This window comes from Cricetulus griseus, chromosome 4 (assembly GCF_003668045.3).
Source record: "Cricetulus griseus strain 17A/GY chromosome 4, alternate assembly CriGri-PICRH-1.0, whole genome shotgun sequence".
NCBI lineage: Eukaryota > Metazoa > Chordata > Mammalia > Rodentia > Cricetidae > Cricetulus > Cricetulus griseus.
Genome location: NC_048597.1, coordinates 204,825,021 through 204,852,012, shown reverse-complemented (window position 1 = coordinate 204,852,012; position 26,992 = coordinate 204,825,021). Strand labels below are relative to the sequence as shown.

General features: G+C 38.3%; 1 protein-coding gene across 6 annotated transcripts in view; it reads right to left on the bottom strand.

The window, feature by feature from the left end:
- The window catches only part of Tfdp2 (transcription factor Dp-2), a 106,791-nt gene that overhangs the window by 63,479 nt on the left and 16,320 nt on the right, over window positions 1-26,992 (bottom strand). For 4 of the 6 annotated variants that reach the window (XM_027410917.2, XM_027410916.2, XM_027410918.2 and 1 more), the window contains 2 exons: window positions 20,570-20,673; window positions 12,808-12,874 (listed from right to left, as the gene is read on the bottom strand). The exons of 1 other annotated variant lie outside the window; for it this stretch is intronic. In XM_027410917.2, the coding sequence (XP_027266718.1) occupies window positions 12,808-12,874; window positions 20,570-20,584 (82 nt within the window). In that variant the 5' untranslated portion in view covers window positions 20,585-20,673. Of the gene's footprint in view, window positions 1-12,807; window positions 12,875-20,569; window positions 20,674-26,992 lie in introns of those variants that run through there. One more of the 6 variants, XM_027410921.2, reaches the window with a different exon arrangement.

Genomic DNA, 26,992 nt, shown 5'->3' with positions numbered 1-26,992 from the left:
ATTCTGAAAAAAGATTAAAATTGAATGATTTACAATGTATTGATTTTAAGGCTTAATTAGTATAGCAATTTTGGTGGGTTGGAAATGGCTCCAACTTAGGGGCACTGACTGTGCTTCCAGAGGACCTGGGTTCAATTCCCAGCATCCACAGCTAACAACTGATCTGTAATTCCAAGATCTGACACCCTCACATAGACATACATGCAGGAAAAACACCAATGCAAATAAAATAAAAATAAACAAAAGTATAGCAGATGTTAAAGCTTGACACTATTAACATTTTAGATTGCACAACAGGCTTCTCTTGTGCATTAGAGATGTTTGGTAGCATCCCTAGCCTCTCTCTCCAACTACCAGGCAACTTTTCTACCTCCAGTTGTGAAAACCAAAAATGTCTCTAGATTTTGCCAAATGTCCCCAAGGGATGAAGTTGCTCTTAAATGAGAACCAATGAGCTATATTGATTAGGTATAGCACTGGTGGGAGTCAGACACAGATCAATAGAGCAGAATCTGAATTTAATCCTCAATTATAACCACCTGACATGACAGAAGTACAAAATAATTTTATGAAAAAGTGCAGCATTTTCAATAAATGATGCTGAAATTATTAGATATTCACATGCAAAAATGCCAACTTTATCCCTTATCTCATTCCATATACAAAATTAGTTAAAAATGTGCCAGACTTAAATCTAATTATGTACTTGGAAGGCAGATGCAGACAGGTTTCTGAGTTCAAGGCCAGCCTTTTTCACAGAGTGAGTTCCAGGGCAGCCTGGGCTGTTACAACAGAGAAATCTTGTCTTGAAAACAAACAAACAAACAAACTGTAATTATAAAACTTCTAAATAAAACCATAGGGAAAGTTTTCAGTAAGACAAGTCCATATTTTCTGTTGTTTCAAGACTATGTATCCTGGACTGGCCTAGAATTCACTACAAAGCACAGGCTGGTCTTAAACTCTAGAGCTTACTGCATCTGCCTTTAATTACAGGCATGTGAGACATGCCTTAACTCCAAATATATTTTTACTTAGTAAATTTCACATTAATATGTAAAAATAACTGTTCTTTAGAACTTCAGTTAAAAATAAAACTTATAAGATAGGAGAAAATGTTTGCTATACACATATCATAAAAAACTCATATCCAGAATTAAACAATAAGGCAAATAATCCAATGAGAAACAAACAAACGAGGGTTGAGGATACAGCTCAGTTAGTAAGAGTGCTTTACTAGCTTGCACAAAGCTCTGCCTTCGATCTCAATAAACTGTACATAGAGTTACGAATCTGTAATCCCATCACTCTAAAAGTGGATGCAGAAGAATTAAAAATTCAAGGTCATGCTCAGCTACATAAGTTCAAGACCAGCCTGGGATCTACAAATCTATTTCAAAGTGGAAGGGAAGGAATATGGAGAGAACCAAATGATTTAAATAGTTATCTAATGAAAAAAGATATACTGATGGCAAAAAAAACCACACACACACACACACACACACACACACATACACACACACAGATTCAGTAACATCATTAGTCATTAGGAAGTACAAATAAAAATCCTGACACAGAGCCAGCAAGATGGCTTAGCAAGTAAAGATACTTGTTGCCAAGCCTGGTGGCCTGAGTTAAAAGTCCTGGAATCCACATAGTAGAATGAGAAAACTCACTCCTGAAAGTTGTCCTATTTTCTACATACCTGTGATGTATACACCCTATATGCAGACCCTCTTGAATAGTTTTGAAATCTGTTTCTGTATAGGAGTATTTTACCTGTTTATGTGTTGTGCATCATGTGTGTGCCTAGTGCCTGAGAAGAAAATATCAGACCCCCAGGATCTAGAGTTACAGAAGGTTGTAAGCTGCCATGTAGATGCTGGAAGTTAACCCATGTCCTCTGCAAGAGTAGCCCATGCTCAGAACTGCTAAACCATCTCGCTAGCATTGCTCCACAAACAAAACAAAACAAAACAAAAGGTAAATAAATGAGTAAATCTTGAAATGGCATACAAACTCACTTTAACAAAATGAAGAAGTAAACAAAATCAATCCCTAACCATTCAAAGTACTGGAAAGGAACTTAAAACACATTGCTAGTTGAGAAACACGTTTTGTGATTTCTTAAAAAGTAAACACATATTTACCATAAGACCGAACAATTTCACTTCTAGGTATTTACCTTAGGAAAATGAAAATGTGTGTCAACACATAAACTTTTATTTGAATGCTCACAGCAGTTTTATTCATAATAGCCTACAAGTCTTGGAAACAAGACCAATGTTCAACAACTCCTGAGCTGATAAACACATTGGGTACACAGTCAAATTGAATGTTACTAGCACAAAAAATTCTGAAACCCAGCATGGTAGTACCTGCCTGTAATCCCTGCACTGTAAAATTGCTTTTATAACTGACTGGATATCCAAGGCCATCCTTATCTACAAAGTGAATTTGAGTCCAGAATAGGCTGTAAGAGGCCCTGTCTTGAAAGAAAAGGAAAAGGAAAAGACAAAACACAGGGACAAGCTTTTAATTCCAGTATTCCAGGGGCAAAGGAAGCCTTATTTCTGTAAATTCAGAGAGAGGGGCAGCCAACCAGTCATTTTATCATGGGTCAGGCAGAATAAACTATGTTATCAAAACTATTTAAAGGGCTGTAGAAATCACTGTGCAGTTAAGAGTACTCACTGCTTTTGCAAAGCAGTGGGTTCAATTCCCAAGACACATGGTGGCTCACAGCCATCTATAATTCCAGTTCCAGGAGATCAGACACCTTCTGACCTCTGTGGGCACGGCACAAACCCATGGTGCACATATGAAGGCAAAATACCCACACATAGGATAAATAAATAAATAAACCTAAAAAGAAGCAAAAAGACTCCAGTATTTATGTCTCTAGAATATGCAGATGAAAACTAGAACAACACTATATATAGCTACCCATCCACAATATATGCTGTGAAAGTAGTTAACACCAAAGATAAAGATGTGGTGACTACTGACTCTTTTCACTTTGGTCTTTTTCCTTTATCTTTTGTTTTAAATTGGAAACTCCTTGGATTTTCTTTTCTTTTACTTTTTGCTATATATGTGTTCATTGTTTTTTTTTGAGATGGAGGTCTAACTCTGTAGTCCAAGTTGCTCTTGGACACCAGATCCTCCTGCCTCAAATTTTCGAGTGTAGAGATCACTAACACTTTCTACTACATCTGTCTCTTGATTTTCATTTTTAAAAGTTAATCCTCACTTATTCTATTATCTAGATATTTAACATGATAAACCTATCATTGTTATTTCAATATACTTTATATTGAAGATAAACAGAAAATACAAGCAAGAGAAAATTATCTAGTATCATACATCCTTCAGGAAAAAGTGAATATGTCAATAAATAAAACTACTTGCAGAATAGTCTGCAAGCGTCTATGTTCAGATCATTGAGATATTTTAAAATGCCCTGAAACCAAATACAGACTCAAGGATTAAGCCAGACCCACCCACTATGTTCACTAAAACACAACATCCACCAAGCCTAGCTCAGTAAGAAAAGCCAAACTTACCCTAATATGACCTTATCTTCAGAAGTCTGCCAAGGAACTTTTTACAGAAACAGATACCATATGCCATTTTCCTATTCCTCAAAGTAGTGCAAAATAAAACAGAAACTTAGTACCAAATACCTAAGGGCTTGGGTTGTCAAATAAATCGAAGAAAACATGGTGCTGGGTATATTACATGCTTGTAATACCAGAACTTGGGAATTGGAGGCAAAAGGGTCAGGAATCAAGAACAGTATTGGCTACACAGAAAATTCAAGTCCAGTCTAGGCTACAGGAGACCTTTCTCAAAAACAAATAAACAAGCAAGCAAACAAACAAAAAATGGGCATAAATCATCAAGATGTTGAACTGACCATGGAACTCTATATAATCCATCCCTGAGCGTGGGAGTGCAAGTCTTTAATCCCAGAGTGCTTAGGAGGCTGAGGCAGTCCAAATTCTGTGAGTTTCAGGACAGCCTGGTCCACATGATAGCCAGGGCTACATAAAGAGACCCCGTCTCACAAAAATGAACAACGAAAGACTTTCAACACTGAAGCAATCTTTGTTTAATGATGATTTCCTATTTAAGCTTTTTAAATTCCTCTAATCTTCATCTCGTTCTCAACAAGCAGTCATATTTTTACCTGGAGAAAAATTCATTATTATGGTCCCTCTACAGAACTACCACGTAACACTTGAAATAGAATTCAGTGGTTTCCCCACAATCATCTCTTAAGATTATATGGGATTAAAAAATAAGGACAATAAAGGCTTTCCACAATATCCCAAATGCAAGTTACACATTTCTTTTATAACTGATAGGGTATTTGGTTATGTAGAGATAGTCTCTGTGTGCAGTCCAGACTGACACTGAATTTATAGCAGTCTATTGCCTTAGTTTCCCAAATGATAAGATCACAGGCCTGACCTACCACCCAACTAACTAAATGGGCTTATCTCAGAAATTCAAATTTGTTTTGAAATATTAAAAAATAATTAAACCGGAGTCATTCAGGCTTGGACACCTCTTTTCAGATGACTTTAGGGTTTAGCTGATGTAGACATAGTTAGATGTGTCATAACAGATTATTGTATCCTCTTGTATTTCACCTTTATGATTGTTAATTTTGGATACTTTACACTGTTAAGCTTTACTCCTCTTTTAGACTAAAAGGGGAATTGTAGGGGACAGTGTAAGCCACTCCTGTTAGAAGCTGTGCCTGATCACACCTGTCAGGGTGTGATCAAGGTGAGGTCAGGATGATGCGTGATAAGGTTTTAAGGGGATGCAAGGCACATGGGAGCCCCTTCTCTCTGGCCTGCCTGCCTTGCTGCCCCTGGCATACTCTGGCTTGCGTTTGGCTGGTGTTTTTCTAATAAAGGCTATCTTTATCCCAAATTCCTTTTAATTTCTTAATATTTGGCGTCCCACATTGGAGCCCCTTAAAACCTTATCACTCGTCATCCTGACCTCACCTTGATCACACCCACAGGCGTGGTCAGGCACACCTATAGCCAGCTTCTAGCAGGCGTAGCTTACACTGTCCCCTACATAAACCAAATTAATTTAGCATGTTAATGAGCTAAAAAATATCCTATCATATAATCATTGCCAGCCTTGCCAAATGAATGCGCTTCAGATTCAATAAGACATCCTGCCTCAAAACCTAAGGAGAAGAGCAACTGAGACAGATACCCAACATTGAACTCCGGCTTCCACATATACATACACATGTACACACACACACAAACACACACACACACACCTTCCTTGATAATAGGGCAACTATGAAATAAGAAAGCAGAAAGTATTCTTCTTGATATAGGGAAGGGAAGGATTTCTTGTTATTCAATCTTTTCTCATAGCCCTAACCAGTGAAATTGGAAAAAAAAAATGGAAATGAAGACATAAAACTGTCTTTATTCACAGATGGCATTGCAAGGTAGATAAAAAAATCTACAGAAGAACTACTAGACAAATAATGACTTTCACAAGGTAGCAGGCTGTAAGGTAACGTTCCATGCTTTGAGTTATTTGCAGTCAAGAAGTCATCTGTGGTATAAAAGTATCACAATTCTGGTGGCTGGGCGTTAGTGGTGCACGCCTTTAATAATACCAGCACTCGGGAGGCAGAGGCAGGAGGATCTCTGTGAGTTCGAGGCCAGCCTGGTCTCCAGAGCTACACAGAAAAACCCTGTCTCGGAAAAACAACAACAACAATAACAACAAAAAAGTATCACAATTCTGGAAGTAAGTAATCTGTCAAGCTTTAAATTGCTATACTGAGACATGTGAGAAAAATCTCATACTATCTTGTTCCATCTCACCAAAGATTGTGAATTCTCCCCAGCGTGTCTATACTGTGTATGACATCCACTCACCATGGGTACCATAGAATAAGCTTCAGGCTTGTCCTTGTTTTAGCTAACTATACACCTCTTAAGCTTCCAACTCTTAAAATGTTAGTCTTAAAAACAAAGAGCTCAGACATGCTCCTCACTAAGTATAGTAGCATTTTTATTTCAAAAGTAAGTGCTTAAGATACTCTCACTTCTCAAAAGTTAATTGATTTGATAAAAACTCTGAGAATGTTAGAGCAAACAAGTGTTTATACCTCAGTATTTTTTTTAACTGTAGACACTTAATGAGACTCTGAAAGTAAAAATATGTGAGGACCTTGCCCTCAAAGAACTTTCAGCCTAGTGAAAGAGAATCATATTGAGAATGTCATGTGACAATGCAGTAACAAAGTATGCACAGGGTCCAAAGGTAGCATATGCATTGAAACGAGGAGGGACTGAGAAATTCCTGGTCAGCTAGACTCCTACTCTCAGAAAGGTTCTGTGAGACAGACTTTGAAATACTTGTCCTCTAAGAGAATCATGAATGCAATGATGAATAATATTAAAGTCTCTAATTTCTTGGAAGCATGGTACAGTGGAGGGCACTTGAGGTAGGGTCATGAGTTAAAAAGTCAGCCTGAGCTACATACCAAGACTTCACCTCAAAATATGTATATGGGGAGGGGTGTATACATGTTCTCATACTTACACACACACACACACACACACACACACACACACACACACACACACACACACACGCTCCCACAGATGTGCACTGTGCATTAAGATAGGGAAGGGTGCAATATTAGAAGCAGTCCTAGGGTTAATATTGCTATGATAAAACACCATGACCAAAAGCAACTCACTGGGTGGCCTGTGCCTGTCTCAAAATCGACCCTCTGTGAATTCCTGGGATGCTAGGAATTGCAGACCCTTGGGTCTTACTTCTCTGTCTCACTCATGGAAGCTATGTCATCATCTATACCTCCTTGGTTCCATTGGAATGCTTTTGGTGACCCACAGACCATTCCTAATCAGGTATTGTTGCAGGACTACCAGCTGTTGGCCACAGAGCTGGAGGCGAAAGACAACCAAACATGTCCCAGTGATTCTGTGGTGTTCGGAAAGGATCAGGTGCTTTAAGCCCTAGGGAGTCGATTTGGATCCACCAAGAATGCATTTTGCCAGCTCTAGGAGGCACCTACAGTTCAAAAGAGCCTGGACAGTGAAGTTAAACAACCAGGTACTTCAGGACGTGGCTAGCACCCCAGCTTTCCCAAGTTCCCCAAAGAGTATGGTGAAGGACAACAAGGAACTTAGGTAATAAAACTGACCAGGTCCAGATGTGCATAAACTGTCAAAGGGTTTCTAAGTGTGTCCTGGAAGAGAATCTTCTTTCCAGTAGATACAACTTAAGTTTTAGGAAAAAATCAAACAAAGCCATTATAAGGTTGGCCAAATTACAGCAAAAATTCAAGTTCCAGCTTCAAAGTGTCAGCAGTTAAAGTAAGGACATGAATTGGTAAAGAATGGGATCCTAAACTAGGTGGTGGCACATGCCTTTAATCTGGCCTTTAACCCCAGAACTCTGGAGGCAGAGGCAGGCCCATCTCAGTTGAGTTTGAGGCCAGCCTGGTCTACAAATAAGTTCCAGGACAGCCAGGGCTTTTACAGAGAAAGCCTGTCTTGACACTCCCCCTCCCCCCAAAAAAGAATGGGATCCTGTAACTTGAGATGGGGATGTGTGGGAAGACGGTACTGAAGCTGAGAACTCTGAAGATTCTCAAGGGTTTCTCTCTCCTGAGGAAATGGTCCCTCTACTCTCTTCAGAAGATGTATTCACATCCCATCACCTCAAATAGTGCCATTTTCACCTTTAACTAAGGAAATTAATCCTCCACTGTCTACTAAAAGCAGCAGTGACTTTCTCTGAAGGAAATACCACTCAAGACAACAGTGATGTCCTTCCGGGCCCACCAATTGTTGCCTCTATACCTGTGACCAGGCTCTTGGAGGGGAAGTAAAAAGTATGCAGTACATGAGGAGGCACACTGTACTTCTAAACTCATTCAAGCAGAAGTCTGGGGAATTCGTGTGGGAATGGATTCTAAGGGTGTGGGATAATGGTGAAAGGAACATGAACTTGGGTCAGGCTGAGTTTATCCATATTAGTCCGCTGAGCAGAGATTGTAGGTTTAATATGGAAGCTTGCACAGTGTCAAAAGTGGGAAGGCCCAGAAGACATGCCTTTGCTAATCCAATAAGAAACAAAATGGTCTGGGGACACCAGCACACTGGAAGAGCTTTGTTGTCACTCACCCCTTTAATTGTGCCATACCTTAGGGTTGGAGACACTGCTGCTGGGCTGGATGAATTAAATGCAATGGTTTAATTGGTCCTGAGGTGGCAGGGAACAAGTGGCAGCACTGAATCACCAAAGTCAAGATGATCTTAGTGATCCTAATGGGCAGGATGGAAAAAGCAATTTCCATAATGACATAACCTATAATGGTCAGCACAGGCAGAGTGAGAACCTTTGGTATTGGCTAGTCAGTCAGTCATGGTGTTTGTTTCTAGGCATGAAATAGGTACAAAACCTACTGAGTTTTTGTTTGATCTATCTATATAAAAAGAAAAATTCTCAAACAAATTTTTAAAAAGCTATTTTGGATCATGGCAAAAGGGAATCTTGGCCTGTGAACCAATTTCCAGACTTGAGCCAGCTTGCAGACCCAGAATCCCTTGAATAGACAGCCAGGTCTCACAGAGGAAGGATCTTGATAAAATACCTAAGTCTTACTGTTTGCCTTTCTCCAGTCCTTCTCCAGAGGGACCTATGGTCTTTTTCAGAGATAACTATGCCACTGGGTGAAAAGAAACAGAATGAATTGATGCCGACTCCAGGAGAAACATTTTGGCTTATGGGTGTCGGGCAAATAATGGAATGTTGGCTGATGCTCAACTCACTTCAGGTCTGTGGGTCCCTCAACTCATCCTGTGGTTATTTCTCCAGGCTCAGAATGTGTAATTGGGATAGATACATTTAGAAGTTACAAAACTCTAATACAGTGATGTAGCAAACCTCAGGTTAGATTGAACTATTTAGCAAGATCCTACCTCAAAAACAAAACAAAACAAAAAACCAACGCCACCCCCACCCCCAAAATGGAATCAAGAATTGAATTGTTGGTGGCTGGCCAAATGGCTAAGCAGGTAAAGTGCTTGTCTTCAAGCCTACCCACTACCTGGAGCAAATGAGATCACAGAACTACAACTGCTACATTCTACCTGCATTCTAAATAGTTATTCTTATACCCAGATGTAAGAGTAACTCACATCTCTCATCAAAGAAGCTTCTCTTTACAGCAGACAGAGACCATGAAAGAAACCCGCAACTGGTCAAAGTGCAGAGAAAAACTAGTTGTGGGGTGTCCAGCATAGGGGATACATACTCAACATAATTCCAGCACTCAACGCTCAGAACATCATGGAAGAGGGTTCAGGAACATTATAAGAGCTAGAGGACAGGAAGTCTGCTCCAAGAGTGTCTCCTAGAAATGACAAGGAAGCTACACCCATGATAACTCAACAATATAGTTGTCTAAACAAAACACACACACACACACACACACACACACACACACACACACACACACACACACACACACACACACTGGTAGCATGGGCCTTTAATCCCAGCACTCAAGATGCAAAGGCAGGCAGATCTTCGTGAATTTGAGGCTAGCCTGGTCTACACAGAGTTCTAGGACAGACAGAAAAATCCCATCTTAAAAGCCAAATAATAATAATATTATTGACATTAATAATAATGAATAAATTATTTCTAACCCTGACGCCTCTAATTTTGCCTCTTCAATAATTCACTATTTCTAACTTTCCCAGTTGTTCTATACAGTTAATCAAAGGAGGCTTTGCTTTGTAATTAAACTGTACTAGGATTCCCATACATCCAGGGTAAACCTTTTTACCCAGTGTTCTTGCCCTTCACATGCCAATTTCAACATCCTCGCCTAACCCCCCCCCCATTTCTCCTAACCTTGGGACTTTTGAAGGCATGTTTTCAGTCTCCATTCCCTTTTGTGACTTGCTGTGTTTTTCTTATTTTCCAAATGTTTATATCACTCCATCACCCTCACCCCACTCAGACTGTGGATCCTGGGTTTTCCCTGGCATGTGCACTGTATGTTACTAAAGAAGAGGATCCCAAGCACATGTTGAAAGTTTTAAGTGTACCTACATATTATATCCTTTTGCCCCATGGCCTTGGGTGGCTACAGCTCCTAGGTATCACACTTATGACTTTTAACAATCCTTTTTTAGGGCTGAGAGATGGCTCAGAGGTTAAGAGCACTGCCTGCTCTTCCAGAGGTCCTGAGTTCAATTCCCAGAAACCACATGGTGGCTCACAACCATCCGTTATGAGAGCTGGTGCTCTCTTCTGGTGTGCAGATATATATGGAAGCAGAATGTTGTATACACAATAAATAAATACATTCTTTTAAAAAAAATCCTTTTTTAGCCTTAGTGCCTTCAATAAATGTTACATTATCACTTTCTATGCATGACATCATGTGGGGAAAAAAGTGAAAAGCACCAAGACAAAGTATTTCTCAAATACTTTAATAACACATAAACTCAAAAAAAAAAAAAAAGCAGAGTAATTCCTATAGACTATTGATATTTAAGCCTGATTTTTTTTTTTTTTTGATTTTTTGAGACTGGGTTTCTCTATGTAGCTTTGGAGCCTATCCTGGCACTCGCTCTGGAGACCAGGTTGGCCTCGAACTCACAGAGATCCACCTGCCTCTGCCTCCCGAGTGCTGGGATCAAAGGCGTGAGCCACCAATGCCCAGCATGCCTGATATTTTTACACTAAGTACAGACTTCAGTAGCCTCCATGTCATATCTCATACAATAGACAAAATCTTTTAAGGAAGATGGTGTTTTCTCAAAATAAATGGCAAATATTTTGTTCCTACCCTGTACAATGGGAAATGTCAAGCATTTACAAAGCAGGGGGAAAACGATACCCCACATAGCCATCACTCAGCTTAGATACTCACCTTATAAGGAATATTGCTTTATCTGTAATGCCCGTATAATCTACCCTCCTCATAGTAGATTATTCTGAATCCAGCTGCAAATATCCTATCATTTCATCCATAAATATTTCATATATGCCTACATGCTAAAAGATACCATAGAGATGTATATAAAGATATAGCCAGTTTCCGGGGAGGGGAGGGAGAGAGAGAAGGGACTGACATCTGAAGCAAGCTTGTTCCTAATTTGAACTAATAAAATAAAATAAAAAGATATAGCCAGTTTTCATGGAAGTTCTTATGTTGGTGAATCAGATTTCTGATAGTAAATATTCCCCAGTAAGTCATGAATTAGTTAAAATTTTTTGGGTTTTTTTTTTTTTTTTTTTTTTTTTGGAGACAGGGTTTCTCTGTGGCTTTGGAGGCTGTCCTGCAACTAGCTCTTGTAGACCAGGCTGGTCTTGAACTCACAGAGATCTGCTTGCCTCTGCCTCCCGAGTGCTGGGATTAAAGGCGTGCGCCACCACTGCCTGGCTAAAAAATTTATCTATTAGAAAACATGTTACTCACTACATTTTTTTCATTGCATTTTCTTACAAGTTAAACTTGAAAGTAGACAGTTAGGGAAGTTCAATTTTTTAATGTTTATTGTTAATCATATATAATAGATTTTTCTGTGACAGTTTCTACATATATACAATATATTCCAGTCACATCTGTGTCCCTCCTACCTCCATTGATCGCCTCCCATTCCTAACTAGCCCTCTTTATACTTTTGTGTTTTTGTTTTATTTTGTTTTGGCTTCTTGGTGATCCAATAGTTTTCATTAGGGTTGTTTCAGAAACATGGGCACCTTCCTGGTAGCTACACCACTTAAAATGGCTTCCCTTCCTCTTGGTCTAGTGGAAGCTCTACCCCAGCCCCTGGCATCCAGATACCCAAAGAGCCTGGAATGTTCTGGTGAAGTCTCCATCTTAATCCCTTTCCTCCATCTCTTCTCTCCCCAAACCCTGCTTCATCCCAAAAAGGCAGCCATCAATGACTCCTCCCCCAAGATGGCCAGGACCATGCCTACCAGCTGAAACCAGGCCAGCTCTGCCACGTGTGCCCTTGTGTTCTGTGCCCTGCTTCCTTGAGGGCCACCCAGGAGTGCTCTGCTATGCAGTGTCCTGTTTATTAAATCTGGATTAATTTGGCTTTATTTGGCAGAGGAATCCAGCAACCAGGGATCCAATTCTTTTTTTTTAAATATTTTATTTATTTATTATGTATACAACATTCTGCTTCCATGTATATCTGCACACTAGAAAAGGGCACCAGATCTCATAACGGATGGTTGTGAGCCACCATGTGGTTGCTGGGAATTGAACTCAGGACCTCTGGAAGAGCAGTCAGTGCTCTTAACCTCTAAGCCCCGAGGATCCAATTCTTAACACCTCTATCAGCCAATAACTACATATCATGAGAAGAGAGAGGCCCCATTGAGCCCCTTAACTCCTACCCTGTTTTGTTTTGTTTTGTTTTAGTCCACGAGAGCCTGCAACTCAATATAAGCCCACACTGGTCTCAAACTCAGGAATCCTGGCTCTGACCCTAAGCATTAGGACTATAGTCATATGCTACCATACACAGAAAACAGATTTAGCAGTGTCAATTCGAAGAAAGAGATAGAGAAAAACTGTACACAAAGAACAAAGACCTTCTACTTCCTAGAGACAACTGACATTCTATGAATCACTTGGCATGTGATGACATCCTAATACTATGTAACTATTATTCACAAAGGAATTCTTATAACTGTATATAAGAGAACTGCAACAAAATCAATTTTTTATTTAATAATCCTTACCTTTTGTTGGACTGAAATTCTGATCTATAAAGCCCCTCAGTTCTGCATTTGTGGATGTCAAACCAGCCTGGATTAAAAAAAATTAATACTCGGATCTGAAGTATTATAGCATTATTTAATAAACTATTTCATATCTTCTATCAGAGGTCTATATCAAGTATTATATATAATCTTAAGAAATAAATCAATTATATCATCCATGTTACTCAAAAGAAAATGTTACCATAGGAAAACTAAGAATTTTAGATTAAGAATTAATGAAATGTTTCTTATAAGTTAAATCAAAATCCACAAATTTTCTAAATATTTTAAAGGCAAGTAATATGGCAGCTGCCAACAGATAAATCACAATTCCATCCTCAGGGCCAGAGGCTTGGCTCAGCAGCAGAACACTTGCCTAGCATGTACAATGCCCTGGCTTGATCTCTAGCACTATAAAAATAAGAGTAATTATATCCTCATTGCTGCCCTTAATTTCTAATGTTCTTAATCACTTCCACATAAGTACCATGAATGCGCTAAGCACAATGACAGCAGCCTCAAGTCCATTTATCTGGGTGCACACTGGCTCATAAAGCCGACCACTGTTATGTGTCCTGGTCATGCCATTCAAATTACTAACTTGAGAACCAAGGAGATAAGTGATGCAGAGCACGAGGCACAGTACATGGAACACACCTTCAATCTATGTCAACATTCATTAGTACCACGCATCAGCACCTCTCGGCAGCAATCTGCCTTCAGACGGTGTATTCCACTAAATGCAGTATCTGCAGGGCTATCTGGTATCACAGATGAAAATGCAGTATCTTAAGAAATACTTGTGTCTTTTTGTGGATACAAGGCCTCATATGCCCCAGGCTGGCCTCAAGCTATATAGCTGAGGATGAATCTTCTGAAATTACAGGAATGCATGACCATATCCAATTTTCACCAAAATTTGAAAAATGTGTTTCAGAGCCTAGAGGAATCTCCATTTTGAAAACTTGGCACAGGGGCCATCAAAATGGCTCAGGGCATTAACTGTTTTTGGAGTAAGGCTGATGAGCTGAATTCAAACTCAAACTCACAAAAAAGATAAAAGAGGGAATCAAATCCACAAAGTTGTCCTCCGACTTCCACAAGAACATTGTGGCATGCCCCCCAGCATCATATACACACATAATACAATTTTTTTTTGTTTTTTTGTTTTTTGAGACAGGGTTTCTCTGTACTGCTTTGGAGCCAGTCCTGGAACTCGATCTGTAGACCAGGTTGGCTTCGAACTCACAGAGATCCACCTGCTTCTGCTGCCCAGAGTGCTAGGATCAAAGGTGTGCACCACCAATGCCTGGCCATACCCTCTTTTCAAAGATATCTTTAAAGCAGTTTTGTGGGAATAGAACTCATTATATGGCCTCAAATTACTGATCCTTATCTTGATGTTTTGATACATGTCTAAATTATTAAATGATCACTACAATCAAGCTAATTAACAAATCCTTACTTTTATGGCAGGTTGTATGTGTTCCTGAGTGTAAGCAATTCTGCTACAAAGAGAAGACAAAATTTTAGTCTGTCCTACTTTGAAAAGAAAGCAAAAATGGCAAAGACAACTTTTAAATGTGTGTGTGTGTGTGTGTGTGTGTGTGTGTGTGTGTGTGTGTGTGTGTGTATGTGTATGTATTTTCTTTTTGTTGTTGTTGTTTTTTGTTTGTTTTTCAAGACAGGTTTCTCTGTGGCTTTGGAGGCTGTCCTGGAACTAGGTTGTTGTAGACTAGGCTGGTCTCAAACTCACTGCCTCCCGAGTGCTGGGATTAAAGGCGTGCACCACCACTGCCCGGCTGGGGAGAGCTGTTTTACATTTTACTTATTTTATAAAAATAACAGTAAAAAAAGAAACCAAAAACCTCAACAAAAACCACATATTCACAGTACTGACGGCAGTTACTGGGTTCCTGTTAGGTTTAAACACCTGCTCTTCATGCTAGTTTCTGCATGCAGAGTAAAGCAGCAAACAAATCCAAGAATGTTTTAAACAGCTGTACACCCATACCTTCATTGTACAGTTAAAAATTAGATAAAGGTCAACTAAGTCTCAATATTACAGCCTAATTTTAATCTTGGGATGTATTTTAAACTAAAGTTCATAAAAATTCTACCAAAACCCATTTAATAAATTAAAGTATACATTAAATCCTACTTTCATACTTTGTAGTTTTAAAGACTCAAAGTACATTACTTACAAATAAAAAAGTTGTCTGGGAAAGACATTTTAAAATATTCTTTCTCTGGAACTCACTACATTACCAGGCTGACCTCAAACTCACAGAGATCCACCAGGCAGGGGTGGCACATGCCTTTAATCCCAGCACCCAATGGAGACAGAGGCAAGAGGATCACTGTGACTTTGAGCTAGTCTGATCTACAAAGTGAGTTCCGGGGGCAGCCAGAGCTGTTATGGAGGAACCCTGTCTAGAAAAACAAAAACAAATGAAAATAATAAAAATTCTAAAAAAGAAAAGAAAAGAATAAAAATTCTTTCCCAGGCGGGAAAGCTGGTTCAATGGTTAAGAGTGTATGCTACGCAGCAGACATGTCAGGCAGCTCACAACCTTCTGTAAATCAAGCTCCAAGAAACCCAGTCTTGGCAGGCATGCATAATCTGCAGGGCCTGGTGGTGCATGCCTTTAATCCCAGGAATCCAGGGGAGGAGGGCTAAGGAGGGTGGGCAGAGACAGGTGGATCTCTGTGAGTTTGAGGTCAGCCTGGTAATGTAGTGAGTTCCAGACAGACAGACAGACCCTCTCAAAAAAAAAAAAAAAAAAAAAGGCAGGCGGAGGCATGTGGAACTCTGAGTTTGAGGCCAGACTGGTCTACAGAGTTCTAGGACAGCCAGGTCTACACAGAGAAACACTGTCTCAAAATATGAGCTAAGTAAATAAATAAATAATGAAGTTCTTTCCTTATCCTATCTATTTAAATAGAATTAAGGATTGGGGTATGGGGTATGGTAGTGCTAGACTGTTCCCAGTAGTTGGTGGGCAGATCTCTGTGAGTTTAAGGCCATTCCCATCTACATAGTGAGTTACAGGATGGCCAGGGATAGTGAGATCCTGTTTCAAACAAACTAGCCAATAAACAAAGAACTATGGGGTTAGAAAGAGTGATCAAAAGTGTAAGAGTGATCATCCCTCTTACAGAGGATCAGATTTGGGTCCTACCATTCAAGGTGATGGAGCTCACAGTCTCCTATAACTGCAACGCAGCAGTACCCAGTGCCCTCTTCCAGTCTGCATAGACAGCTACATGCATTTGTACTCACACTTATACCCACACAACACACACATGCGCGTACACACACAGAACCAGTAAAAACAAATCTAAAAATTAATTAATTAAAATAAAAAAGGACCTGAAGTGGGCATGTGATCCCAGCATTTGAAGGGCTTATCTGGGAGTAACCCAAGATCAATGTTAGTGAGATCCAGGACAGCCCAAACTATCCAGTGAGATCCTGTCTCAGAAAAACAACAACAACAACAACAACAACAAAAAAAAAAAAAAATCATTGAGCAAGAGAACAAAAAAGAACTCATATTTCTTCGGGCAGTGATGACACATGCCTTTAATCCCAGCAATCAGGAGGCAGAGGTAGGCGGATCTCTGTGAGTTCAAGACCAGTCTGGTTTACACGAGCTAGTTCCAGGCAGTCTCCAAAGCCACAGAGAAACCCTGTCTCCAAAAAAAAAAAAAAAAAAAAAAAACAACAACAACACAAAAAAAACCCTCATATTTCATGTTATGCTTTTTGCCTAATAAGATACTAAGAAATCTCTTCTCTCTGGGTATTTCACTATAAATTTTCTTAATTTAAACAAATTTAATGGGTTTAAGGTATAGATATGATACAAGATAAATAAATATGGAATAATATTTGGATATTCTAATGGTGTACTACAAACTGTGAGCAGTCAGTAAAGGTATACTAAATTAAAATACCTAAGCCTATTTTTGTTTTTTTTGTAAAATGTGTAGCCCAGGATGGCCTCAAACTCATGATCATCCTGACTCTGCCTCCTTCAGCAAATCCTACTGGCATGAGCCACCACAACCAGCTTGTTTTTGTTTTTGGTTTTTTTTTTTTTTTGAAACTGAGTTTCACAGTATAGCCCTGGCTGTCCTGGAGCTCACTCTGTTGACCAGGCTGGCTTCAAACTCACAGAGATCCACCTACCTCTGCCTAAGTGCTATGATTAAAGGCATCAGCCACCACCATCACCTGACACTAAGTCTATTTTTAACAATCAAATTATATTCCTCAATAAGAATATTATAAACTGCACTGATATTTAGTATTTCTTTTTTTACAAAGATTTTATTTATTTGTTTTTTATTATGTATACAATATTCTGCCTGTATGTCAGAAGAGGGCACCAGATCTCATACAGATGGTTGTGAATCACCATGTGGTTGCTGGGAATTGAACTCAGGACCTCTGGAAGAGCAGTCAGTGCTCTTAACCTCTGAGCCATCTCTCCAGTCCCAATATTTGGTATTTCTGACATAGAAAATAATTCAAATGAGATGTTATGTACTTAAAGGTAAGCTCTACCTTTCACAGGCAACAAAATTCTGGAATCATCACTATAAAGTGTACATATGTAAACAGACTTGCATACCTTACATTAAATAATTGTGCATCTTTGTTTATGGTGAATATTTAAGTTTTAGTTATTTAGATGCCAATAGTTTCCAACTCATCAATATAGACAATTTCCAAAAAGAAATGTGGATAACCAAGAAACACATAGAATATTAGTTTAACCTAACTAGTAATCAGAAAGAAATGACATACAACTTTTTACTGGTTAGAGTGGCTAAGATTCAAAACAAAAAACTATATATAGACAGTACTCTTCCTAAAGACAGTATTCTTCCTACCATTGCCCCTTGCAATGTACTCAAAACTTTTTTATTCTGTTTTAAAAGGAAACATATGCATGTGTAAGCATATATATAAAACAGAAAAGTCACTCTCATACATTACTGGTAAGTAAGTAAATAAATAGCATTTAGAAAACACCATTTAGCAAATGATTCAAGAGCTCTTAGAGCAAAAGATAAAATACTAGTAGTAAAAGGCTTGCCTCATATACGTGAGGTCCAACATTTAATCTCTACTACTACTAAAAACAGGGGGGAAAGATAATCTCTGCAAAACAAAACAAAACAAAACATACACACTCAGTAATATGACTCAGTAATTTTCTAAGATTTTCATCTGATGGAAATAATCTGACAAATGAACAAAAGGGTACAAAAATGTTCAAAGCCAAGTATCCCTAAGAAGAAGCAGAAAAATGAGTTCTGAGACTGGTTAGATCAAGATCTAGGATACAGCAATATCCTGTCTTAAACAAAGGTCAAGGAAGATGGCTTATACCTAGAGTCCCACCAGTTGGATGACAAGCTGGACAACCACCATAAGTAGAGGCTTGAATTACATAGTGAATCTGAGGCCAGTCAAAACAACAAAGTGAGATCCTATCTCAAAACAAAACTCTTAAACAAAATGCCATAGTGGTGCATAATAGTAATCTTAGCATTTGAGATGCAGAAGAAGCATTCAATGCAAACCTGGGCTACATAAGACCTTATTTCAAATTACAAACATGGCCAGAGAGATAGTTCAATCCTGGCATCCAGTGAAAGAAGACCTAATTCCTGAAAGTTGTCTTCTAACTTACATAAGCACCCTGTGGATATGTGCACACCTACTTACAATACAAATACCCCCATACTTAAATAAATAAAAGTTTAAAAGCATGTAAAGGAAAAAAATAGAAACATTTAAAAATGGAGAAAACATAATGACTATTATATAAAAAACTGGTATATTGTCTATAGTATGGGTAATACAAAAGAGCCTCTTAAAATGTTGCAGAATTATCAAGAAAAAGTATTCAGGGTTGTTTTCTGTTAGAAAAAATACAGTGTATATAAAAAGTTTCACTGAGAAGGCAAAATATAGTACACCTTGGTTTGTCAAAATTTCTTTTAAGTCAGGTATGATGTTGCATGTCTGCAATCCCACAGGTAGGACACTGATGTAGAAGGACTGAGTTTGAGAGGCTGGCCTGGCTAGATAGCAAGACCCCCATCTCAAAAAGAAAAAAAAAATCTATTTTGTATACTAGGTGAACTTAAAGTACAATGTACCTGAATTTTTGGTCTAGGAGACTCATTAGATAATAAGTACTACTTGGTGAGATGTAGAGAATATATGCCAGTACCTCATCTCATCCTCTTTGTAAAGGTATCCATGAAACATCCTCTGTAACTCTGGCAAGAAACATTAATGAGAAGTTCCTGGCCCAGGCCTCACACTTGTATCCTACTTTCTTCCACACGCTGTCTAGATCTGTGAGCCAAGCAGGGTAATCAAACTACCTCTGTGGAATTCATAATGATTAGCAAAAACTAAAAGTTCCGTATTTTCTTATAAACAATACTACAGGACCCAAGTAAGTCATTATGCCACCACCTATACATCCAAAAGATGGGGGCAGGGGACAAAGTACATGATGCCATCTTTCAATCCTCTAAATCTAGAGGTATTTAAAGTCAGAGAACTTTCCAGTTAAATGAATCACTACATTTAATACATTTTCCTTAAACTGAGTTTTGCTGTGATAACTGGTTGTTTGTTTGTTTGTCTTTTTGTTTTGTTTTGTGTTTGAGACATGGTCTTGCTATATATATTGGCTAGTCTAGTCTCAAACTCACCATTTTTTTTTTGCCTCAGCCTCCTGAGTAGCTGGGATTACAGCCACATACTTCCATAACTACTCCTTAACATTTTTAATAGGATTTTCATTTTTCCTGACCGTAAGTACTCCAGAGTGCGCTCTCTCTCTCTCTCTCTCTCTCTCTCTCTCTCTCTCTCTCTCTCTCTCTCTCTCTCTCCTCCTCATAAAAGAAATGCTTTCCTAAAGAGTAAGTGATGACAGGCTCCATCAGACTGTTTCTTTCCCTCCTGCATATCTCAGAATATGCACAGAATAGACAGTGAGAGGCTGGCCATGGACCTCAGGTGATCTTCAGGGGAAACGAAGGGGAAGTGAATAAAGCAGATGGATAACATCAGAAAGGGATGAGCTATGGAAACAAATACTGTTCCAATTCCTCACAGACTCCAGGTTTGGGGTCCAGATCTTTCTAGGGGCTTAGTAAATTCCTACTAGTAAATTACTAAGAGGGCCCTGCATCTTTACAATAAAGATATAAAGAAATGATAATTTAAACAGAGGGAAAAATTACATAACTTTTCCAACACATCTAAAGTTTTGATGGTCTTCGGGGAATACCCCAGGGAATCAATACCCTAGGGAAGCAATCTGCTTCCCTATAACATAAAAGCATACACATTTCCCTTAGCAAACACAAAAGAAAAAAAAATAAGCCAAAGAAGGCATAGATGTGCTCAATAAGGTCAAGTAACTCTCTAGCAACCAAAACAAATTTGTAACAGTCCCCAGAAAAGAAGCCAAGTTGGAAACTCTTGGCTGTTGAAAAAGAAAAGCTTGGCACAATCTACAAGAATCTTATAATGGCTATGAAAGTACTATAGTATTAAGTTTATCTCACACACTACACAATCAAAAACAATTATAAATCCAGGAAACATTTTGAATCTTATTAATCAGAATAGTGAGAAAATATGTATAGCAAAGTAGCATAGGCTCACTTAAGTTATTTTTAAAAAATTACAAATACTTACATTTTTTGTCGTCATGTCAAACTGTATTCTATTTAATATTCTGCATAGCCATTAAAAGACATACAAAATAAAAACCTTCGTCTTCAACAATTCTTTAAAATATCCTGTTAAAGGGAGAAAGAAGGAATAGTAATGTAATAATAGGCAATATTTATGTCAAATTTACTGACACGTGTACTTCTAAGTGAATTGTCTAAATTAACCCTTAGGACAGCACTAGGAAAATGTGTATCATTTTTAGCTCCATTCCATATAAATGGGGTTTAAGCAGGTAAGTAATTTGACAAGTCAGCTCTGTTCTCAAGGGACACAGTAGAGTTATACTATGTTGCTTACATAATACACTGAAAGAAACATCAGGGTAGCTGGGTGTTGGTGGCACACACCTTTAATCCCAGCACTAGGGAGGCAGAGGCAGGCTGATCTCTGTGAGTTCGAGACTAGTCTGGTCTACAAGAGCTAGTTCCAGGACTGCCTCCAAAGCCACACAGAAACCCTGTCTCTAAAAACCAAAAAGAAAAAAGAAACATCAGGGCTTCATGGAAAAAGGGCTAATTCCAAGGTAAGTGGTGAAAACATTCAAACACTGACAGACACATGTAAAAACTACATAAGGGCATCCAGGTGATGGTGGCGCATGACTGTAATCCCACCACTCGGAAGGCAGAGGCAGGCAGATCTCTGTGACTTCAAGGCCAGCCTGGTCTACAGAGTGAGTTCTAGTACAGCCAGGGCTGTTACACAGAGAAACCCTGTCTCAAAAAGAAAAAAAAAAAAGGAAGGAAGGAAGGAAGGAAGGAAGGAAGGAAGGAAGGGAGAAAGAAAGAAAAATACAGAAGGGCTAGCTTGGCAGTGGTGCACACCTTTAATCCTAGCACTTGGGAGGCAAAGGTAGGTGGATCTCAGTGAGTGCAAGGCCAGCCTGTTCTATAGAGTGAGTTCCAGGACAGCCAGGACTGTTTCACAGAGAAACCCTGTCTCAAACATCCCCGAAACACACACACAGACACACACACACACACAGACACACACAGACACACACAGACACTCTCTCTCTCTCTCTCTCTCTCTCTCTCTCTCTCTCTCTCTCTCTCTCTCTCTCTCTCTCTCGGCATCTTATGGAACCTACAACTGCACACTGAACACCAAAACATCTTAATGATAGTAAAAATTATAAACCCAGTCATGAAAACAACTAGAGATGACAGAGGAAAATGTAAAGCATCAGTAGAATGCCAACTAATAAATATAATGAATTCTACATTTGTTGAAGCCACCACCATGTAACCATCACAATAAACTAGTAAAGAAGAATCACCAACAAAGTTTTGGTGATTTAGCTTAGTGTTAACACTAAGTACTAAAACTGTGCAACAAAAGCTGGGAAGTGGTGGCGCACACCTTTAATGTCAGCACTAGGGTAGATCTCTGTGAGTTCGAGACCTTCCCTGATCTACAGAGTGAGTTCCAGGACAGGCTCCAAAGCTACAGAGAAACCCTGTCTCAAAAAAAAAAAAAAAGTGCAAAAAGATATTAACATAATATTGAAATATCTCCTTATAAAACATCTTAATTCAAATTTTCCAGTAAAGAAACCATGCATACACTACTTAATGATCAAAGTTACCAAATGGACACCAATAATCAGATAAGTCATCATGTGTCCTAAGTGCACTGAGGTGGACAAAATATCATTTCTGAGACATTACTGTCCAACATGCAAAATCTAATCATGAAAACAAATCAAAGAAATACAAAGTGAAAGATGTTCTTCAAAATAATGGCCTGAACTCAACTCTTCAAAAATAAATAAAAAAAAAAAAGGCAAAGGAAGCTAAGAAACATCCATGTTAGAAAAATTAAAATAAAGTTTAAAAAAAGGAAAACTCAATTCAGTGTGTGATCTCAAAATACAAAATAATCACTAGATCAGAAAAACATGATTCCTAAGAAGACCAATATCAGGATAACTGGAAAAGTGTGTGTGTGTGTGTGTGTGTGTGTGTGTGTGTGTGTGTGTGTGTGTGTGTGTGTGTGTGTGTGTGTGTGTGTGTATCTGTATGCTATTTCTTCTTTCTTTCTGTTGTTTTTTCTTTGCCTGTTTATTATTTTTTAGGCCGAGCCTTGCTACAGAGCCCTGGCTAGTCTAGAACTCAGTATATAGAACAAGTAGCCTCAGATTCATGACTATCTTCTTTTTGATTCAGCCTTCTAAGTGCTAGAATTACAGGTGTAAGAAACCAGGTCCAGATTTCATTGTTGTTTCTGGATATTACTCCATAAACTATAGGGTCTTTCTATAAGTGAAATATCCTTTATCTTACAAAAAAATAAAAAAAAAACCACCAAAATACTTTAGGAAGCAAGTGGAATGATAACAAGGACTAAATTTCAAATGAAAAATATATAGAAGTGAAAGTAAAATGTATAAAAATGTTTATAATTGGTGAATCTGGGCAGGGGCATTCAAGAGTTCTTTGCTCCACTTCTGTAGCTTTTCTCATTTTTGTGTATTTATTTGATCTTTGGAGAGAGGGTCACATTTTATTTTTCTTTTAAAATTACTTTGCTAGCCACAGTAGCTCACACCTATAGTTTAATCATTTAAGAGATATAGCAAGAGAAATTACAAGTGTGAGGCCAACTTAGGCTAAATAGTAACACAGTGATCCCAGCTAGCCTAAGCTATACAGTGAAATTCTGCCTCAAAAATAAACAAACATAAAATTATCTTAAAATAAAGTGGAGTTTATTGAATTTTTAATATAAATTTTTAAAGCACTAGGGTTAAAATAAAGGCACCCAGAAAGAAAAATAAAAAGGCACACTTAAGAATGTAGAGGGGAAAATGTAAAGGTAGAAAGACTAATAATGGCATAATAGCAAGTTCTGGAGCAGCCTGAGCTATATGAGAGCCCCTCTCAAATACCATGTGGGCCAGAGAGAGGGCTGAGAGTAAAGGTGTTTACTGAACAACCCTGGAGACTTAAGTTTGATCCCTGGAACCAAAGTAAAGGTAGAAGGAGAGAACTGACTCTACAAAGTTATACTCTCATCTTCATATGCATGCTGTGGCATGTGCACCCACACATCATATACACTAATATAAATAAAATTACTTTTACAATTTTTCCACACACATGCACACACAGCCAGCATGAACTGGACTCAATAGGATGAGAGAAATCTATAAAATAGAAAAAGGCACCTGAATGCTAAAAATACATTGTAAACATGTATGAAATACTCAAAGAATAAAAATACTTTAAAGCATTTAGAACATATTTTAAAATATAAATAACATATAAACATACACAATAATAACATTAAAGGGGGGTCTGGAGAGATGGCTCAGTGGTTAAGAGCATTGACTACTCTGCCAGAGGACCCAGGTTCAATTCCCAGCACCCACATGGCAGCTCACAACTGTCTGTAACTCCAAGATCTGATGACCTCACATAGACATACATGAAGGCAAAACACCAATGCACATAAAGTTACTCATTAAAAAATAAAATAAAATCAAAATATTAGATTTTATGGCCTACTAAAATACAGTTCTGACAGAAAGTAATGATGTATTTGCCACAGAAAATATGATTTGGACTCATTAAGTTTTCTGAGCTTTCTATGCATACATCTAGGCAGAATTTATTCCCTATTATTTTTCTCTTCCTTAAGAAGTTAAAGGTGGGAGATGGAGAGATGGCTCAGAGGTTAAGAGCACTGGCTGCTAATCCAGAGGTCTTGAGTTCAATTCCCAGCAACCACATACTGGCTCACAGCCATCTATGCGATTTAGATTTGGTGCCCTCTTCTGTCATGCAGGCAGACTGTATACATAATAAATAAATAAATAAATAAATAAATAAATAAATAAATAAATAAATCTTTAAAAAAATATTAAAAAAAAAAGTTGAAGGTGGCAATGTGTTCCCTGAAATGCTCCCCTCTCTCACCTCACAGATGGTCTAACCATATGACATTTGACTTAATACTAGCCAACAAGACATAAGCAAATACTAATGAAGTGAGCTTAGCAGATTTGGCTACAAGGGATCCCTTTTCTCTACCTCAATGAGCCCAAAGCATGGTTATAATGGCTACAGCTACTTTTCTCTATGTGTCTGCTTCATTTTGTACTCAGTATTTTATACTGTATCATATACAGTATAAAAAGTCAGGCTACTGAATGGCTATTCAAGCAATTAAAAAGAAACTAACAAAAGGCTGCTGGACATGTAGCTCTATAATTAAGAGTGCTTAGGAAGAGTCTGGGTTAGACTCTCCAAGGACCACATGGTGAAGCAGAAGTTAAAAAATTAGGAAATTAACAGAATCTATTTTAGAACATTACAGTAAGAGGCTACCAATAAAATACTGTTTAAGAAAAAAAAAATACTGTTTAACTACACCAGTAAAAGTGTCAGAGCCAAGGATAATTGTGTTTAATATTCTCTTTGAATCTTCTTACCAAAGCTCAGCAAAGACTAGAATCTCTAAATGTTGTCTAAATGATAAATGTTTAAAATAAAGTCAAAAGTGATTATTTATTGAACAAATTTACAATAATATTTCTGTGCCTCAATTTGCTTTCTTTCAAGCATTAAAGGCACACATACTTCATTAAATAAGATGACACATATAAAACCCTGCCTAACACAGGATAAACAATGTTGGGGGTGAGGGGTTAAATTGGTTTCCTCTTCCAAAACAAGCAATGAATAATCTGCATGAACATGAAATGAAAAATACAACATAAATCCTAATTTTCAAACAGAAAAATGTTTTCAATTACAATTTTAAAAGGTTAAGCAATCCTAAATGTTTTTAAAAGATTTTGTTTTTCTTTCATATTAACTAATGTAAAAAATTACCTGCAAATTTTCAATATGTGACTTTAAACTTTCCAAAATGTCAAGAAGATGAAGGGACACCAAATGTTTTCAAAAGTGGCTATCTTTGGCAATGCTGATGAGTCTCAGATATAAACCAGCCATGTGTGCTGATGTTTATCCAAACTCAACAACTGCAAGCTCCATTCTGTTTCCAAGGTCTTCTTCCAGCTTCATGAACACATTATGTCAAGCTCAAAAGAAGTCAATCTTTCAACCTCACCATCTGCCATGATCTCTTGTCAACTTTCAGACAGATGGTCTCAACATGCAAGTCCTTTTACATTCTGATCACAAGAGGCTCCAGCATAAACCCCAAGGTGATAAACTAAGCAAAATACAGGAAAAAGCAAGCAATACCACTTCGTTCAGGATTTGTAGACTTTCTAATAGTGCCAGCAAAAGAAGTCACAAAATTAAAGTTCATCAAAGTAACATGTAATTAGGCATTATTAATTTTAAATACATTCTCATGATTGAAAGTTTAAAAGCAAGTGGCATGAAACTCAATGGTAGAGCACTTGCTTGACATGTGGGAGACTCTGGATTGAATACCCAGCATCACAAAAATACATATATAAACAGATGAATTAATGAATAAATAATGAAGTACCAGCCTTACTGGGAGTATAAATAAATCAGGTAAAGAATGTGTGCTTAGTTCTTACTCAACCACTGCCCATATCCCTTGATCCCTTGCTGACTCAATTGCACGAGAAAAGTGTAATTACTTGTGTGTGTGTGTGTGTGTGTGTGTGTGTGTGTGTGTGTGTGTGTGTGTGTGTGCAGGTACACATGTGTTGAAGGAACTAGCTCTCTCCTTCCACCATGTGGATCATGGGGGATCAAATTCAAGTTACCAAGCTCAAACGCAGGTCGTCAACCTTGGCAGTAAATTGCTTCATGTATCAAGCCACCTCTTTGTCACTTCACTAGCCTTTTTACAGTTCTTCATGAACATGCTCCTCCTATCTCAGGGCCTCTATACACGCTGTTTCTCCTGCCTGAGTTTTATCTGGCAAATTCCTCTAGGTCTCTTCTCAGATGTTCCCTTGTCAAGGAAAATAATCCTTTTCCTCTGCCCAGACTAGGTCAGAGGCTTCTACACTTACTGCTCAGTTGGCCTCTCTTTTCAGAGATACCTTGAGTTGCCATAATAAATTTATTCATGTGATTATCAGACTGTGGTCTGTCTCTACCAGCAAAAGTGTATATTCTGTGAAGGTAAGAGCCCTGATCATTTAATTCATTATTTATCCTAAGCCTGTACATGGAAAGAGCTCAGAGAATATTAAGCAAAACATAGATCAGTATTTTATTTGCTTATTTATTTATTTTGGTTTTTCAGGACAGGGTTTCTCTGTGGCTTTTGGAGGTTGTCCTGGAAGTCACTCTGCAGACCAGGCTGGCCTCAATCTCACAGAGATCCACCTGCCTCTGCCCCTATGTGCTGGGATTAAAGGTGTGTGGCACCACGACCCAGCTATATCAGTATTTTTAAATATGGGGAAAGCCTATTCAATATGAC